This window comes from Macaca thibetana, chromosome 12, assembly GCF_024542745.1.
Source record: "Macaca thibetana thibetana isolate TM-01 chromosome 12, ASM2454274v1, whole genome shotgun sequence".
NCBI classification, from domain to species: domain Eukaryota; kingdom Metazoa; phylum Chordata; class Mammalia; order Primates; family Cercopithecidae; genus Macaca; species Macaca thibetana.
In genome coordinates, this window is record NC_065589.1 from 26,720,912 (window position 1) to 26,736,748 (window position 15,837).

At 40.0% G+C, this 15,837-nt stretch overlaps 1 protein-coding gene across 2 annotated transcripts in view; it reads left to right on the forward strand.

Annotated features, from left to right (window-relative positions):
* The window catches only part of MREG (melanoregulin), an 88,557-nt gene extending 73,467 nt beyond the window's left edge, over nt 1-15,090 (forward strand). For both annotated transcript variants that reach the window (XM_050751310.1, XM_050751309.1), the window contains exons 3-5: nt 10,709-10,799; nt 12,105-12,268; nt 12,829-15,090. In XM_050751310.1, coding sequence (XP_050607267.1) covers nt 10,709-10,799; nt 12,105-12,268; nt 12,829-12,963 — 390 coding nt within the window. In that variant the 3' untranslated portion in view covers nt 12,964-15,090. The remainder of the gene's footprint in view (nt 1-10,708; nt 10,800-12,104; nt 12,269-12,828) is intronic.
* Nucleotides 15,091-15,837: the final 747 nt, after the last annotated feature.

Here is a 15,837-nt window from a genome sequence, read left to right on the forward strand (position 1 = left end):
AGGGTGCATGCTGTCCAGGGAGGTTTCCAAGGAGAGTCTTCCTTTTGAGATAAGAACTGGGGGAAGGAAGTGGGAAGAGCAGAGGAAGTACCTTAGGTAAGTCTTCCTGGGGGTTTCTCAGTCTGGAAGCCTGAAACCTCATTTCAGAAAAGTATCAGGGAGTCTCACAGCCCTCCCTGCTGCAGACAATCACAGCTCAGTCCCAAATATTTACCTTCTCTCCTCCGTCCTTAGAATCTCAGACCTCTGCGGCTCCTGCCCGCTTCCTCTCTTTCTTCCTCTTGAGGGGAATGATTTACCTTCATCAAACTCCTTGAGAGATGAAGTGGAGACAAAGTGGAGAGGAGGGTGTGGGGGAGGGAGGGACGGGAAAAGTAGGAGGGGCTGGAGGGTCCTACCACTGGCTCTGAGGAGGAAGAGGAGCGCTGAGGTCCTCAGAGGAAGCACCAGGGCGCTGTGTCCCGTGAATCCACCCTTCAGAAAAAGATCGTCCCTGGGTTTGGCAGCATCCTTTGCTGGATGCGGGGAATCTCTGCCTCTAGCAAAGTTCTGTTTCTCCCCAGATTTCAGTCGTGTTTTCCTAGTTCCTCCTCAGGTGTAGCTGAGGAAGCGTGGCTTCAGGTTGATCTTTTCTCAAATCAGTTGTTTTTTCTCTCTTTTTTCCACTTCTTTTCCTTCCTTCCTCCCTTGCCCACCCTCTCCCGTCCTGTTTGAAGAGGCAGGGTGGACGGTGGCTCAATGTGTCGGTGGCACAACCAGACTGTTTGGGTTTCATATCCCAGCTTTTCACTTACCTGCTGTGTGCGCTTGGGGAAGTTACTTCAGTCTCAGTTTCCTCATCTTAAGATGGATTATAAGGGTATCCGTCTCATAGGGCAACATAGCGCTCCCCAACTGGAACACTGAAGTATAATTTTTAGACTTTATATAGAAACACACTATATGATTTTTAGTCCATGTATGGTGACTCATGCCTGTAATCCCAACAATTTGGGAGGCCAAGGCAGGAGGATCACTTGAGCCCAGGAGTTTGAGACTAGCCTGGGTAACATAGTGAGACCTCATCTCTACAAAAAATAAACAAAATTAGCTGGGTGTGGTGGTGCACACCTGTAGTCCCAACAACTTGGGAGCCTGAGGCAGGAGGATTGCTTGAGCTTGGGAGGTCAAGGCTGCAGTAAACCACAATCATGCCACTGCACTCCAGCCTGGGCAACAGAGTGAGACACTATCCCAAAAACAACAACGAGCAACACCAAAAGAAATGAAATGTACTATAAAATTTTTAATTTCTAGAAATTTAATTTCTACAGGCTATTTCAATATAACATGTTATTTCCTGTATCACCCGACAAAACCCAAAAAGGATTTAAAGGCATCTGCAAAAAAGGGCAGATAGGTGATTGATAGATTAGATAGGTAGGTAGGTAGGAAGGTAGATAGATAGATAGATAGATGTAATATTTGCAGAGTATTTACCATTTCTTAGGGACCACTCTAATCTCTTAAACTCATTAATCCTCATGAATGCCACATTTTGGATAGATTGTAATGTTTGGTTTATCCAAGCCCTCAGCCTTTCTTTCACATGAACTGCTGTGTAGCCAGTTCTGCTGCTTTGGCTGTGTTGATTTTTTTCAACCTAAAAATAGAGTGTATTTTTATTTATTCCTAATAAATTTTGGTCTTTAGATTGTGCCTCACAGGCTTTATTTGTTATACGTTTGACATTATAATTCCATGTACTAGTAGTAATCCTTTCTACTTTTGTGATCTTTGACTTCATCGAGTCACTGATAAAAATCAGCTCCAAAATTGAGCCCCACGGTGCATTACTGGAGACCTTTCTCCAGACTGACATCAACAGTTCTGTGTACTCCTTAGTAGTGGCAGAACTACCCTAGTCTGCATCATCTGTTTCACATTTCTCTGTGAAAGGCAAACATGAGAGGATTTCTTAGATGCTGGTGGCAATCCAGATCCCCACCGTGTATTATATGTCTTTCTCCACCTTATCTGATATTTCCCACTACCTACAAAATGAGAGAAGACTAAACTGGAGAAGCAGTCAATACAGTTTTTCTATCTTTTAGATGATCCCTCTTCATTTTAAGTAGAAGCAGCATAAGATGATGTCAATGGGTGAAAACTGGAAGGAAAGCGACAACAGTCATCATATTCAAAGAATTCATTTTACCAAGAAGTTGCCACTTTCAAGTAAAAGTATTTAACAACTCTAATTTTTAGTCTGTGATTTAGATGTATTTAATTTTTGTAAAGCAGTGTTGTCAGCATCCCAGCCATGTGGCATATTCTTTTAGTGTGTGGTTTGAGTTGAAATGAAAATTCCCGAAGGGTTGTATATAGTGCATGAATCCATGTGGAAGCTTAATGCTTTTCAACGGTGATACTGGAAAGAATGACTAGGAAGCCAAAAATCTTAAGGAATGTTCAAGTTTTAAGACACATGTAAGAAAATATTTTTCTGTCTATACCAAATGGTAAAAAAGTCAAAGAAAGAGCCCAAATCTTACATTTTCATAAAGACTGATTGCTAAAACATATTATAAAGTGAAAAGTGCAAGGTATAATATGCTACTATTTATGGGGAAAATGCTGCTAAAATTGGTAACATTAATTACCTCTAGAGAGAATACTAGTGACTGGGGGACAGAGCCTTTAGTACTTTTTGAATCATATAAATGTATTACCTTAACAAATAATGAATGTGGCCAGGCGAGGTGGCTCACGCCTGTAATCCCAGCACTTGGGGAGGCCAAGGTGGGTGGATCACCTGAGGTCAGGAGTTCGAGACCAGCCTGACTAACATGGTGAAACCTTATCTCTACTAAAAATACAAAATTAGCTGGGCACTGTGGTGCATGCCTGTAATCCCAGCTACTTGGGAGGCTGAGGCAGGAGAATTGCTTGAACCCAGGAGGCAGAGGTTACAGTGAGCTGAGATCGTGCCATTGCACCCCAGCCTGGGCAACAAGAGTGAAACTCCTTCTCTAAAAAAATAAAATAAAACAATTGAATGCATAAGAAAAAAGAAGCAGGACTCGAGGAAACAACAATAGTCATTCTTTTCTGTTTTTTTCTTTTTTATAGGGTCTGTGGGCTTTGGGATTCGATGCATTTAGATTTGAGTTCTGGCTTAGCTGCTGTTTGCAGTTGGGCATGGGACAAATTACCTAACTTCACCAGAGTGTCATCTATAACATTTTGAGTGATACTCTTTCAGTTGTTCTCTCTCTCTGTGTGTGTGTGTGTGTGCACGCGCACGCACGCACGGATCAAATACAATAAGGATCATTTTAGCCTGAGTTTGAACATCTTCCTCTGAAGATGGTTTTTCACCATCCAAGAAAGACAAAAGACAAAGTCATCTTAATGGTTGGTCTTCAGATGGTGAATAGATTTTAGCTCCAAGTTTTTAATCAAACGTGAACTTTGAACTGGTCATTACATCCAGCCAGAAGGATTCAACCTGTCTTCATACGAGAGTTGAATGGTTAAGTCAATCATAGTTAGACCCTTCTTGCTTGAATCTTCAGAAGAAATTAGCCAATTAGATATAAGCCACCTCTTTCCTTTGTTATAGCACATCTCATGAGAGTTAGAGGCTTTGCTCTGCTGGACAGAATTCAGGGGAGGTACCATAAAGTAAGCCCTGGCTACAGACAAGGGCTGCTGTTATATCTGTGTCATTGCCTAAGACACTTTTGGGACAGAAAGATGGGGATCTAGGCAGAGCCATTAACACTGCATCCTCTGTAAGCCCTATCTATTCCCAGCTAGATAAATCCACGCACTGAAAATTTTTCCTGAGGGCGAGGGTGGGAAAATATGAAACTAACATTTTGTGTGGTATCTATATTGTCCTTTATATACTCAATGAGTGGGCTTTGCAACATGAATCTTTCCAATGCAAGGGCCAGAAAAAGAACTCCAGTTGTCTAAACCCAAATGGATTGGCTAAGATAACAGAGAGTTCCTGAAGTAGGTCTGACTTCAGACGAGAATTGACCCAGAGGCTCAGAATATCCATAGGCTCTATATCTCTGTGATTGTTTCAACTTTGTTCTCTGAGTGTTACTTCTTGTTTAATCTGGCTCTTCTCAGGCTAATCAAAGTGATGAGAGCATTTCCTGATTTTGCAGCTTCATATCACATTATGCAGGACAGAGAAAACACCATTTCTGATTGCTCCAGAAGCTTCATGGATTTCACTGCCTCTCTTTTGGCTTGAGTTGGGTTATGTGCCCATCCCTGAACCAATAGGTTATGCCAGTTGGCTTAGGTCATTGGATTGCAAACCTGGAATCCCTTCAAGGGATTCTGATATCATTGGTCTGGGAAGTGAATCCCATCCATGGCTATTTTAAAACACTCCTTGGATGATTCAGCCAAATGAGTTTATTGGCATAAGCCAATCAGTGTCTGCTCTGATAGCTAAGACTATAACTGTTCTGCAAGGGAAAGTCTGGGTGTACTTAATAGATTGATGGGAGAAGGGGATAACAGATGTTGGCAAAGAAAACATCATATTACTTGTGGCAAACATATTAGCTGCCCTGGTGTTCATGCCCTTTATTTCTTCCTTGCCATCAGAACCCAGTTTTTGTTTGGGGCAGCAAGGTGCCAACCTTAGGTGATGAATTGTGGTTGTCCAAAGTGCTATTGATAATCTGCTTCCTCACTTTTCCAGCCTCCCGTGCAATGAGATAGGGGAGAGAGAGAAAGAGAGGAAGAGAGAGAAAGAGAGAGAGTGCACATGTGCACAGAGGAAAAGCTAAGTTACTCTTTGTTCATAGAGGGAGTACAAGGAAGTTTAAAGTTAACACATGAGAAAATTGGAAGTATAAGCCTATTCTTGGAGTTATGGAAGTAGCTATCAGAAAAAGAAGAAGAAGAAATGTTGAACAGTAGCTATCTCTGAGGAATTAGACTGGAAGAAGAGGAGTAAATGAAAAATGAAAACCTTTAGTTTTCATTTTGTATCTTTCTGTTCTCTTTGTTATTGTATTTGTATGTGATTATATTATTTTTATAATTAAAAATGAATTGATCTCTTTTGAAGATGTTCCTAAGAGTTTAAGGTGATTTAAAATGTATATGTTATTGTTAGAGTATATTTCTTTAAGTGTGTAAGTCACCTTTTTATAAGAAATAAAAAGTACTTTTAAACTATCCCATTTATCTACAATCAATAATATAGATGAGAATCAAATGTTGTGTTTTAAAATATTTAATTGACAAGTGAAAATTATATATATTCAAGATATACAACATGATGCTTTGATATGCATATACATTGTGTGGTGATTGCCACAGTCAAATTAATTAACACATCCATTACCACTCATAACTACCATCAGTGTGTGTGCCCGCGTGTGTGCATGCAGTAAGGACACTTAAAATCATCTTGAATTCCAAGTAAACAATATAGTATTATTAACTATAGTCACCATATATACACCATGGGGATGTATATCTGTACCCCCATGTTCATTGCAGCATGATTCACAATAGCCAAGATATGGAAACAGCTTAAGTGTTTCTGGATGAATGAATGGATAAAGATAATTTATTAAATATATTGCAATGGAATACTATTCAGCCTTAACAAAGAAGGAAATCCTACCACTTGTGACAACATGGATGGACATAGACGTCATTGTGCTAAGTGAAATAAGCCAAGCGTCGAAAGACAATTACTGCATGATCTCACTTATATGTGGAACCTAAAAAATCAAACCCATAGAAACATAGAACAGTCATTGCCGGGGAATAAAGGGTGGGGGAAATGGGAAGATGCTGGTCAAAGAATCAAATGTTGTTTTAGTTTTATGCATGAGGAAGTGATCTGAGGAGCTTAAATCAGGACTCAAGGTCAAGGTCAAGGTCAGCTCCTGGGGATCGAAAGCTGGAGGAGAATTAGCCATTGATGGTGGCAGGACATTGAGTTTTTTCTGCCTTTCATCTTGTTGCCTCAACCTTCTTATCTAGCAACCCTAATCTGATTTGGCCAACAACTGATGAGGAAAAAACCCCCAAGAATTCAGCTATAAACATCTTCAGTTATTGATTTTCAATTATGTTTTTCAGTTTGACTCGTTCTCAGGTATCTTATGAAATTAGCTCAGTATGTTTTCTTTTGCTACACCTTTGTTAATTTACCCATTGTTAAAGTTCAGGCCCACGGCATCACATTGACCAGAATATATTATTTCAGAAATTAAGGAGAAACAAATAATATTATTTTAGAAAATAAGACTTTAGCTTTTGATGTCTGGTAGAATTGCATTGAAGTCACTTGGGAAGAATATGTAATTGACCTTTAACTGTTATTTTCAAAATATTTGTTTCAAACTTAAAAAAATAGATCATTACTATTTAAAAATTGGAAAGGGACATCAGAAGACTTGCTCTAACGCCAGGGAGTAGGGGAGTTAGTTTCTTTAGTTGTGGAGAGACGTAACTGGATAAAATTTTTTACATCACTATTTTTCATTTGCTGCATTTCGATCTGTATTAGCTTGTTCTCACACTTCTATAAAGAACCACCTGAGACTGGGTAATTTATGAAGAAAAGAGGTTTAACTGACTCACAGTTCCACAGGCTATACAGGAAGCATGGCTGGGAGGCCTCAGGAAACTTACACTCATGGCAGAAGGGTGAAGGGGAAGCAAGCACCTTCTTCACACGGTGGCAGGAGAGAGAGAGAGAGAGAGAAGTGGGAAGCGCTACATGCTTTCAAACAACCATATCTTGTGAAAACTCTATCACGAGACAGACAGCACCAAGGGGATGGTGCTAAACCATTAGAAACCATCTCCATGGTCCAGTCACTTCCCACCAGGCCCCTCCTTCAACACATGGGGATTACAATTCAACATGAGATTTGGGTGGAGACACAGAGCCAAACCATATCAAGATCCAATTCTTTGGAGTCACTTGTTTAAGAAGAATCCAGATTCTCCTCTTACCAATTATTTAATCAAGTGCCTATTCTTAGTTAAAACCCTACCAATGCTTCTAGTTGTTTTAGAGCTTTAAATTTTGCATAAAATTTCCAGATACTTTCATGTATGATTATTCATGACTATTCTGTCAAAAGAAGACAGTAATAATATGGAAGTATGACATCCATATTTTCATTCCACTAATTTTAACAAGCACCTGTCATGTGCAAGCTGTCCCCAAACCATGGTAGGGGAAGGTGGGATCCAAAGATGCATCAACTATGGATTCATCCTTAGCAGATCTTTAATCTCGTATTGATTACTAGTTGTGTGTTACTTCCCCAAAAAATGTTTTATCAGAATAACAGGCACTGAAACTGAATGAATTCATGTAACATTCATTGTGGATATTTAGGAATAGCAAAATGATTAATAGGTGGACAGCAGGAAGGGAAGGATGTTTTAGAAGTCCAAAGCCTGGATAATCCAATGATGAATGGGTCTCTGAAAAACGGAGATTTGGCTGCACTTAGAACAAGGCCTACAAGGCCTACAAGGCCTAAGACATCAGCCTATGGAGCTACAAGAAAAATTGGTAGAGACCTCTAATTGCAAGTTGGCGAAGCCACCTAGTGGTTCGTTTCACAAGTTAAAGTTGTGTGAACATATGAGGCAACTCATCCGTGGATTGAGTGGGTCTCTAATCAAGTGTGATTAAGAATCTGGTCACTTTTCATGAATTCCAGAAAGCAGGGTCATTTTCATTGAGAATAAGCACAGTGTAACTCCTCCTAATATTTCTCTTATTTTACTGCCATCTTTTTATCTAAAAGGAGTTAAGGCGACTCACATGAAAGTATAGTGAGATAAGATAAACTAGAATAAGACAGGAAAGAAAGAGGAAAATATGAATAAAGACATAAAAAGTAGCCAGAAATTGAAGTAATTCAAAAATGCTTGTGAAACCCTATATATATATATATATATATATTTTTTTTTTTTTTTTCATGAAAGTACTTGAAATTTTCAGGCACAAATGGAAACGGATCAGTTATAAAATTTACAGCATCCAGAAAGACGAAATAATTTTTAGGAAAGATAAAACCATCTGATACTTAGAGCAGATAAATTTTTCTTCTGGAGGTCCTCACAAACTGCATACTGCATAATGTAATGTATCATGTCCTCCATGCTCATAGTAGAAATAATTCTGAGTCCTGGAGGATATTTTTTTTTTTTTGAGACAGAGTTTTGCTCTGCTTTCCAGGCTGGAGTGCAGTGGCACGATCTCAGCTCTGCCTCCCAGGTTCAAGCAATTCTCCTGCCTCAGCCTCCCGAGTAGCTGGGACCACGGGCACACACCACCATGCCCGGCAAATTTTTTTTGTATTTTTAGTAGAGGCGGGGTTTCACCATGTTGACCAGGCTGGTCTTGAACTCCTGACCTCAGGTGATCCGTCTGCCTCAGCCTCCCAAAGTGCTGGAATTATAGGTGTGAGTCACCACACCTGGCCCTCTGATTTTTTTTGTTTTTTTTAGACAAAGTCTCACTCTTGCCCAGGCTGAAGTGCAGTGGTGTGATCTCGGCTCACTGCAACCTCTGCCTCCTGAGTTGAAGCGATTCTCCTGCCTCGGCCTCCTGAGTAGCTAGGATTACAGGTGTGCGCCACCACCTCCAGCTAATTTTTGTATTATTATTATTATTATTAGTAGTAGTAGTAGTAGTAAAGACAGGGTTTTGCCATGTTTGCCAGGCTAGTATGGAACTCCTGACCTCAAGTGATCTGCTAACCTCCGTGTCCCAAAGTGCTGGGATTAAAGGTGTGAGCCAGTGGGCCTGACCTAGGATTGTTTCTTAATTGTGCTACACTGATTTGGAGGAGCATGTGGACCAACCTCCATTTTAAGGGCTTGCATTAACTCATCTGATCCTCACAATAAGCCAATGAGGTAGGTAGGTTTATTATCCCCATATTGCAGATGAAGCAACTGAGGAACAGTGAGGTTAAGAACTTCTCTGAAGTCAGGCTGTCAGTAAATAACAGAGCTGGGATTCAAACCCAGACACTCAGGCTCAGCACCCACAGTATTTTCCAATATGCTATACTGAGTGGCCAAGTAAGTATAATAAGGCCCATCCAATGAAGACAGCAGTACTTGAGTTTTTTCCCCTACAACTTACATAGTCTGTGGGGGATGAGATAGGTATGCTTTTTTTTTTTTTTTTTTTTTTTTTTTTTTTTTTTTTTTTTTTTTTTTTTGAGACGGAGTCTCGCTCTGCCACCCAGGCTGGAGTGCAGTGGCCAGATAGGTATGCTTTAACATGATGCTAAAGATATGGCCAGGGTTGCATATTTCTTATATGACTTAGTTAACTTTGCCCTCTTCCAAGGTCACAGACTTTGTCTCTGACCCCAATCACCATGCACACGTGCACATGCACATTCAACATGTCTTTGGTAAAATACAAGAGGACTGGGTGAAAGTGTTCAAATTTGCCACTTCCTGACTTCTAGAAAATAGCTGAAAGCCCATGGCCTGCGGATGTGCCATCCGCAGATTCAAGATCTAAAATGCAGTCATAACAAAATTTTGCTACCTTTTTTTTTTTCAAAGTGATATCTATAAACATTCGGAAATGGCAGCTAAATTGGGTTTTCTTAACCAGTCATGAGTTGATTAGCGATCAACAAGGCAAGCCTTGAACAGAACTTAGTAGAGAAATAATGGCATCATTGAAACATTTTCAGTTAGAGGAGTCAAAATATCATATAACTTGAGTCCTAAATTGAGCATTTAGAATGATGTTCTTTTGGTCTGTGCATTAGGATAGCTGTGTGGTTAATGTCTTTGCTAAGAAACAGTAAAAGGTATACTCTATAAAATGACTGCTCCGTAGTGACAAGGCTTGTTAAAAACAAATTTCTTTGACATTTTAAAGGCACACTTATCTCAATAAAGATCCTAATGCTCCTAAAAGATTCAAGTTCTATATTGGAACAACATGATGACATCCTATACATAGGACTGATAAAGAACTTTAATCAGTTGATAAAGTTGAATTTGTGACAGATTCATCCTATCAAAGGAATATAAGTAAAAAAGAATGTTGCTGAGATATAGTGAAGGAAACATTGCCCAGGAATCAAGAAACTTGGGATTTTCAGGTCTACTTTATTCTGACTACAAAAGGAGACATAGATTTTTGTGTGTGTCAGTTTCTTATGAACTTTGGAGCCAGATTTGGGTTCAAATATCTATTCTGATACCTATTAGCTGATGACATTGGATTAGCCAATGAAGCTCTTTGGGCCTCAGTTACTGCATCTATAAAATGGCTTTAATAATATATAGATTTTATTAGGTGCTCACTGTGTGCAGATATTGTGCTTTCTGTATGCCATCAGTCTTTATAACATTCTTAAATGGAATATTTATCATTGTTAACTCCACTTTACAAGTGAGATCACTAAGTTGAGAGACTATGTAATGTGAAGAGTTTCAGTAAGATAGTTTATGCAAGGTGCCATATCACCTGGTGCAGAGCAGATTCTCCAGCAGTGGAAGCTGATACTATTCCTATCAACTTTATCTCATCCGTCTCCTTCTCTTCTTTTAGGCATGCTTTGAAGATTAATAAAAGAGAAGAGCCATGTGTTTAAGCAACATGAGGTTTGGGAATGAGATAGAGGTTTAAGCCAAGGGGTATAAACAAAACTAAACTTTTATTTTCCTACAGGAGTGGCAGAAACTCAACTATGATATCCATACCCTGCGGCAGGTTCGAAGGGAAGTAAGAAACAGATGGAAGCGCATCTTAGAAGATTTAGGTAAGTCTGAAAGAGATTGTGAAATGGTAAAAATAACTAGTTGTGATCATTATTCTTCAATTTCTCCACCATAGTTTTTATAAAAGGAATGTCAATAATTGGCTGATTAAGGCTACTGGGTACTAATTATTTTCCCAATCTTGCTCTTATATCCTCAAGCATAAATGCCTGATGTTTCTGTTGTCACCAGTCCATGTCTTCTGGATACACTCTGCCATGTGTTACTCCATCTGTCCCTAGTATAGGGTACACAGGCCAGTGCAGTCATATAGGCACTACCATTTATTTATTTATTTTTGGCATTGTACATTAATTTAATTAGATGTGGGTGTTGACCAATTAGTCATAGCTTTGTAAGATGAAGCAGGTTGGGAGAAATATTGTTTGCAAGACAGACAGCAAAACTCAGTGTAGAATTTCAGAAGAAGTATGGAAGAAAAGCTTTGTCAAGGTTGGCAAAAATACTTGTGACATTAGGTTGGATACGTGCCCTCATCACTAATGGTTAATGATAATGATTTTTCTTAGTTGTCCCAGGATTGTGATGTAATAAATGTGACCCCCACATTATAAAATAATCCTACTTCAGTGTTTAAAAAGTGAATTGATCAGTTCTGAAGTCCTTGATCCTTTTGCTTTGAAAGAGAGCATGACATCTTGGCATCATCACTTTTCAAGCGTGGGGTGCCATGTGACCAGTCTCTGTTGCTTTGGTTGGCATGCAGTGGGATGGGATGGGACCTCTGCCCTCTTTGCACATCCAGTATTGTTGTGAGCTAATAGCCATTTTTTTTTTTTAAAACAATGTAAGTTACTCCAAGTGGGTTTAAGTCTTTGAGTTCTTTATACTTTTGGGTAAGTGGTTTTTACCAGCTAATCATATTACCCTGAGGAAGGAAATCTAGGTTTGGAGAAGGACAGCCTGGAGGGAACCACTTTGCAGGCTGGGAGGCAGGTAGGAATTCTGGGGACAGGGGAGAAGGTAAAACAGTAGGGAGGACAGGAAAGAGGGCTTCAAACCAGAAACAAGGTGGCAAGCACCTGGTGGATGAGTATCTGAGGCTCTGAGGGAAAAGTTAACAAAGAGAAAAAAAAAATACCAAAAGAGTTGTAATTAAATATCCAGGCAATCACAGAGATCTGGGAGGCAGCACATGGAATGGTGCCTTTGGCTTCAGTTTTCTGATGCTTTATACTTGTACAGAATCCACATGGGTCTGCTTGTAATCTCCTGTGGGGACCGTATTGCGGGACACTTGTTAACTTGGGACTACTATACATGAGTGGTACATTTTTCTACCTTAGGTTTTCAAAAGGAAGCTGACTCTTTGTTGTCAGTGACTAAACTCAGCACCATCAGTGATTCGAAAAACACAAGGAAAGCTCGAGAGATGTTGTTAAAACTGGCTGAAGAAACCAATATTTTCCCAACAAGTTGGGAGCTCTCAGAGAGATATCTCTTTGTTGTGGTAAGTGGATGCTTTTTTTCATCTGCCCTAATTTTGCCTCAATTGTTTGCCTTTTAAAAACTATTCACTATCCTACTTATTCCAGCACCACCATCACTATCACATATGAGGTGGCAGATGCTGGCATTATATACTCTGATTCCCAGTGGCCCGCAGCATCAGAATCACCTAAAGAGCTTTAAAAGTTCGGATTTCCGTATCACACATAGACCTACTGAGGCTTGGGTTCCAGCTCAAGAGTTTGTATTTTTTCAGTGGATTCTACTGTGTAGTATGTTTTCTGAACCATTTGTAGGTCAAAGAGACGTGAGAAGTATTGAACCTATAAGACTAAAAAATAATCTGAAAGGACATTAAGGAGTGGGGAAATATTTCTTGGATAATGTAAGTAAAGGATTAAGGTGTGTCTCTACATTTGTTAGGAAAAAATTAATAAACGTCTTACGTGCTCATTGTCATTTCCAGGGTGGGTTTTGTTGTTGTTAGATTGATTTTTCCTATTGACATGTCTTGGTTCCTATCTTGCCAGCAGGTTTTTGGTTTGTTGTTTGTTTTTGCAGGACCGTCTCATTGCACTTGATGCTGCAGAAGAGTTCTTTAAGCTTGCTCGTCGAACTTACCCCAAGAAGCCTGGGGTTCCATGCCTGGCAGATGGCCAGAAAGAACTGCACTACCTTCCATTTCCAAGTCCCTAAAGGAGAGGCTCAGGGACAGAATGGGAATTCTTCCATGAGGACTCAGCAGTCAACCAAAGTTGGACAATTACATGTAGAAGAGAGTGAGCAAATAGAGAGTTTGCTTAGTGAAAAATGATAATGAATTCTACATAAATGTAAAGTCTTTAATCTGAGGACCCTGCCCCATGAATTGTGCAGGGTGCACTGAAACGCCTTGGTGATCTCACATTTAGGAGGAAAGTTACAGAGTTGGTCAGATGGATAGTTCATAATGGGTGGTTCCATTCCAAGACCCCATTGCCCCAGCTTTGATTTTGGTTGTATCATAATCTCTGATCATGAATCCTACTGACAGAGTGGACTATTTCAGTTCATAAAACAATATGATTAATAGAGAGAGCTGTCACTGAGTCTCAAAACAGACTACCAATTTTAAAATAATTATTATAAAATGTATGCTAACCCCAAAATAATACTAGACATGATGTAACCTCTCTGATTTGGTCACCTTGTAGAACCTTGGAGGTGTCAGGGCATCGCTTTGAGTATCAGTTATGATTATTCAGAAGTATAGATGTATCAGATGACAGACATGACAAGGAGTGGCTGGGCGTGGTGGCTCACGCCTGTAATCCAGCACATTGGGAGGCCAAGGTGGGTGGATCATGAGGTCAGGAGTTCGAGACCAGACTGACCAACATGATGAAACCCTGTCTCTACTAAAAATACAAAAATTAGCCAGGTGTGATGGCACGCGCTTTTAATCCCAGCTACCCAGGAGTCTGAGGCAGGAGAATCGCTTGAACCTGGGTGGTGAGGTTACAGTGAGCCAAGATTGCACCATTGCACTCCAGCCTGGGTGACAGAGCGAGACTCCGTCTAAAAAAAAAAAAAAATGGAAATGACAAGGAGTACTGCTCAGAAGGGAGACCCAAATGGAACTTCCTACAGCTGCATTTAAAGAGTTCTGTGTTCATGTGTGGTACATGCATTTTAAATTCCCAACATTATTGATATCTGGTTCTCTCATCTCTGTATATTGTCCTTTTCTATTCCAAAAGCCTTTGGCCTTTTTTTTTTTTTTTTTGACGGAGTCTTGCTCTGTCACCCAGGCTGGAGTGCAGTGGCGCAATCTCGGCTCACTGCAACCTCCGCCTTCGGGGTTCAAGTGATTCCTCTGCCTCAGCCTCTGGAGTAGCTGGGGCTACAACAGGCGTGTGCCACCACACCCGGCTCATTTGTTGTATTTTTAGTAGAGATGGGGTTTCACCATGTTAGCCAGGATGGTCTCGATCTCTGGACCTTGTTAGCCGCCTGCCCCAGCCTCCCAAAGTGCTGGGATTACAGGCGTGAGTCACCGTGCCCGGCCATGCCCTTGGCATTTTATCTGGAATAGCATCTGTAAACTGAAATGTTTGACCTCTGTTTTCTTCTCTTGTCTTTCATCTGTTTCTGGTTCGTTGGCTGGCAGCTACACCTGTGGGGGGAACTCTCATGCAGACTTTTGCACATATGCAGAGAGTATTGCACTGAAGATCATTGCTGGACCTTCTTCAGTTCAGAAGATAATTTTCAAAAGGGAGCAATGCTGCAAATGCAGGTTGCTTTTCTCTACAGATTGAGAAGTCCAGCTTCAAAAGTTACTTGCCACTTAAGCAAGGAACTTATCAAGAGATCATGGTTCATTTTACTGAAAAGACTTTAAGGATTTGTAAGTTTAATCCATAGATTGCTGAGAACAATGACAATATGTTTATTTTTACAGATTTTGCACTTCTGAATTCAGGTTAAAAACTAACTTGTATTTAGTCTGCTTAGAGGATTGTGACTTGAAAATTTTTGCATACCAATGAGCTTTTTGGTAGCATCCACAGTGTTTAAAATATTTCATAGGCAAGATCCGTATTCTCCATTTATTAATGCATTGCAGACCAATTTAACTGCTGTGTTTCAGGAAAATTCTTCCTAGTTTAATAAGTAAATTAAAAGTTTTATTTTTTATATTTAGTGCTTAATCTTTGTCTCATGTTATGTAAAATTAGCCTGCAGATATTTTCTCTCACTTCTGTAGGCTCTTGCAAGATAAACATTCAAACAGTGAAACAAACAATAAAATAAACAAATCTAAGGATGTTGTGTTGTTTTAATCTCTGTCTCAGAATTTGCGTTTTGCCTTTCCGCCTTTTTTATGTCAAAATAGATGAGATTGTTTGCATCTATAGAGTATAAATTGTTACCACAGTATTTTGATAATGAATAAGGATAGGACTATCTCTGTGATTATTAAAATACATGGAATTATCCAGGAAATTTTCCTTACAAGGAATTAAAAGACTCCTGTATTTACTTTTCAGCTGGATGTGTATTATATTTCTGACATAAGAAGGGATAGATATTCTTTCCCATCATCCCTTTAAATTAAAGGGCAGAGAGGCTGAAACACTCATGGGTTTAAGGACCTCCCATCATCCGAAAGCTAGTCAAGAATTAGATGTGTGCTAAAGTCCACTGCCCATGGCAGTGCATGAGAGAGGTGCAGGGGTGCCTCAGGTGGCCGCTGGAGATGTCACTGTGCTTAGCAGGACCAGGAGCCACAGATGTGTGGGAGGCCAGAGAGTTTCCCACTTTTTGTCTCCCTGTCGACTACTTTAGTACTCATTTTTTATTTTCTTTTTTTTTTTTTTTTTTTTTTTTTTTTGAGACGGAGTCTTGCTCTGTCCCCCAGGCTGGAGTGCAGTGGCCGGTTCAGGCCATTCTCCTGCCTCAGCCTCCCGAGTAGCTAGGACTACAGGCGCCTGCCACCTCACCCGGCTAGTTTTTTGTATTTTTTAGTAGAGACGGGGTTTCACCGTTTTAGCCAGGATGGTCTCGATCTCCTGACCTCGTGATCCG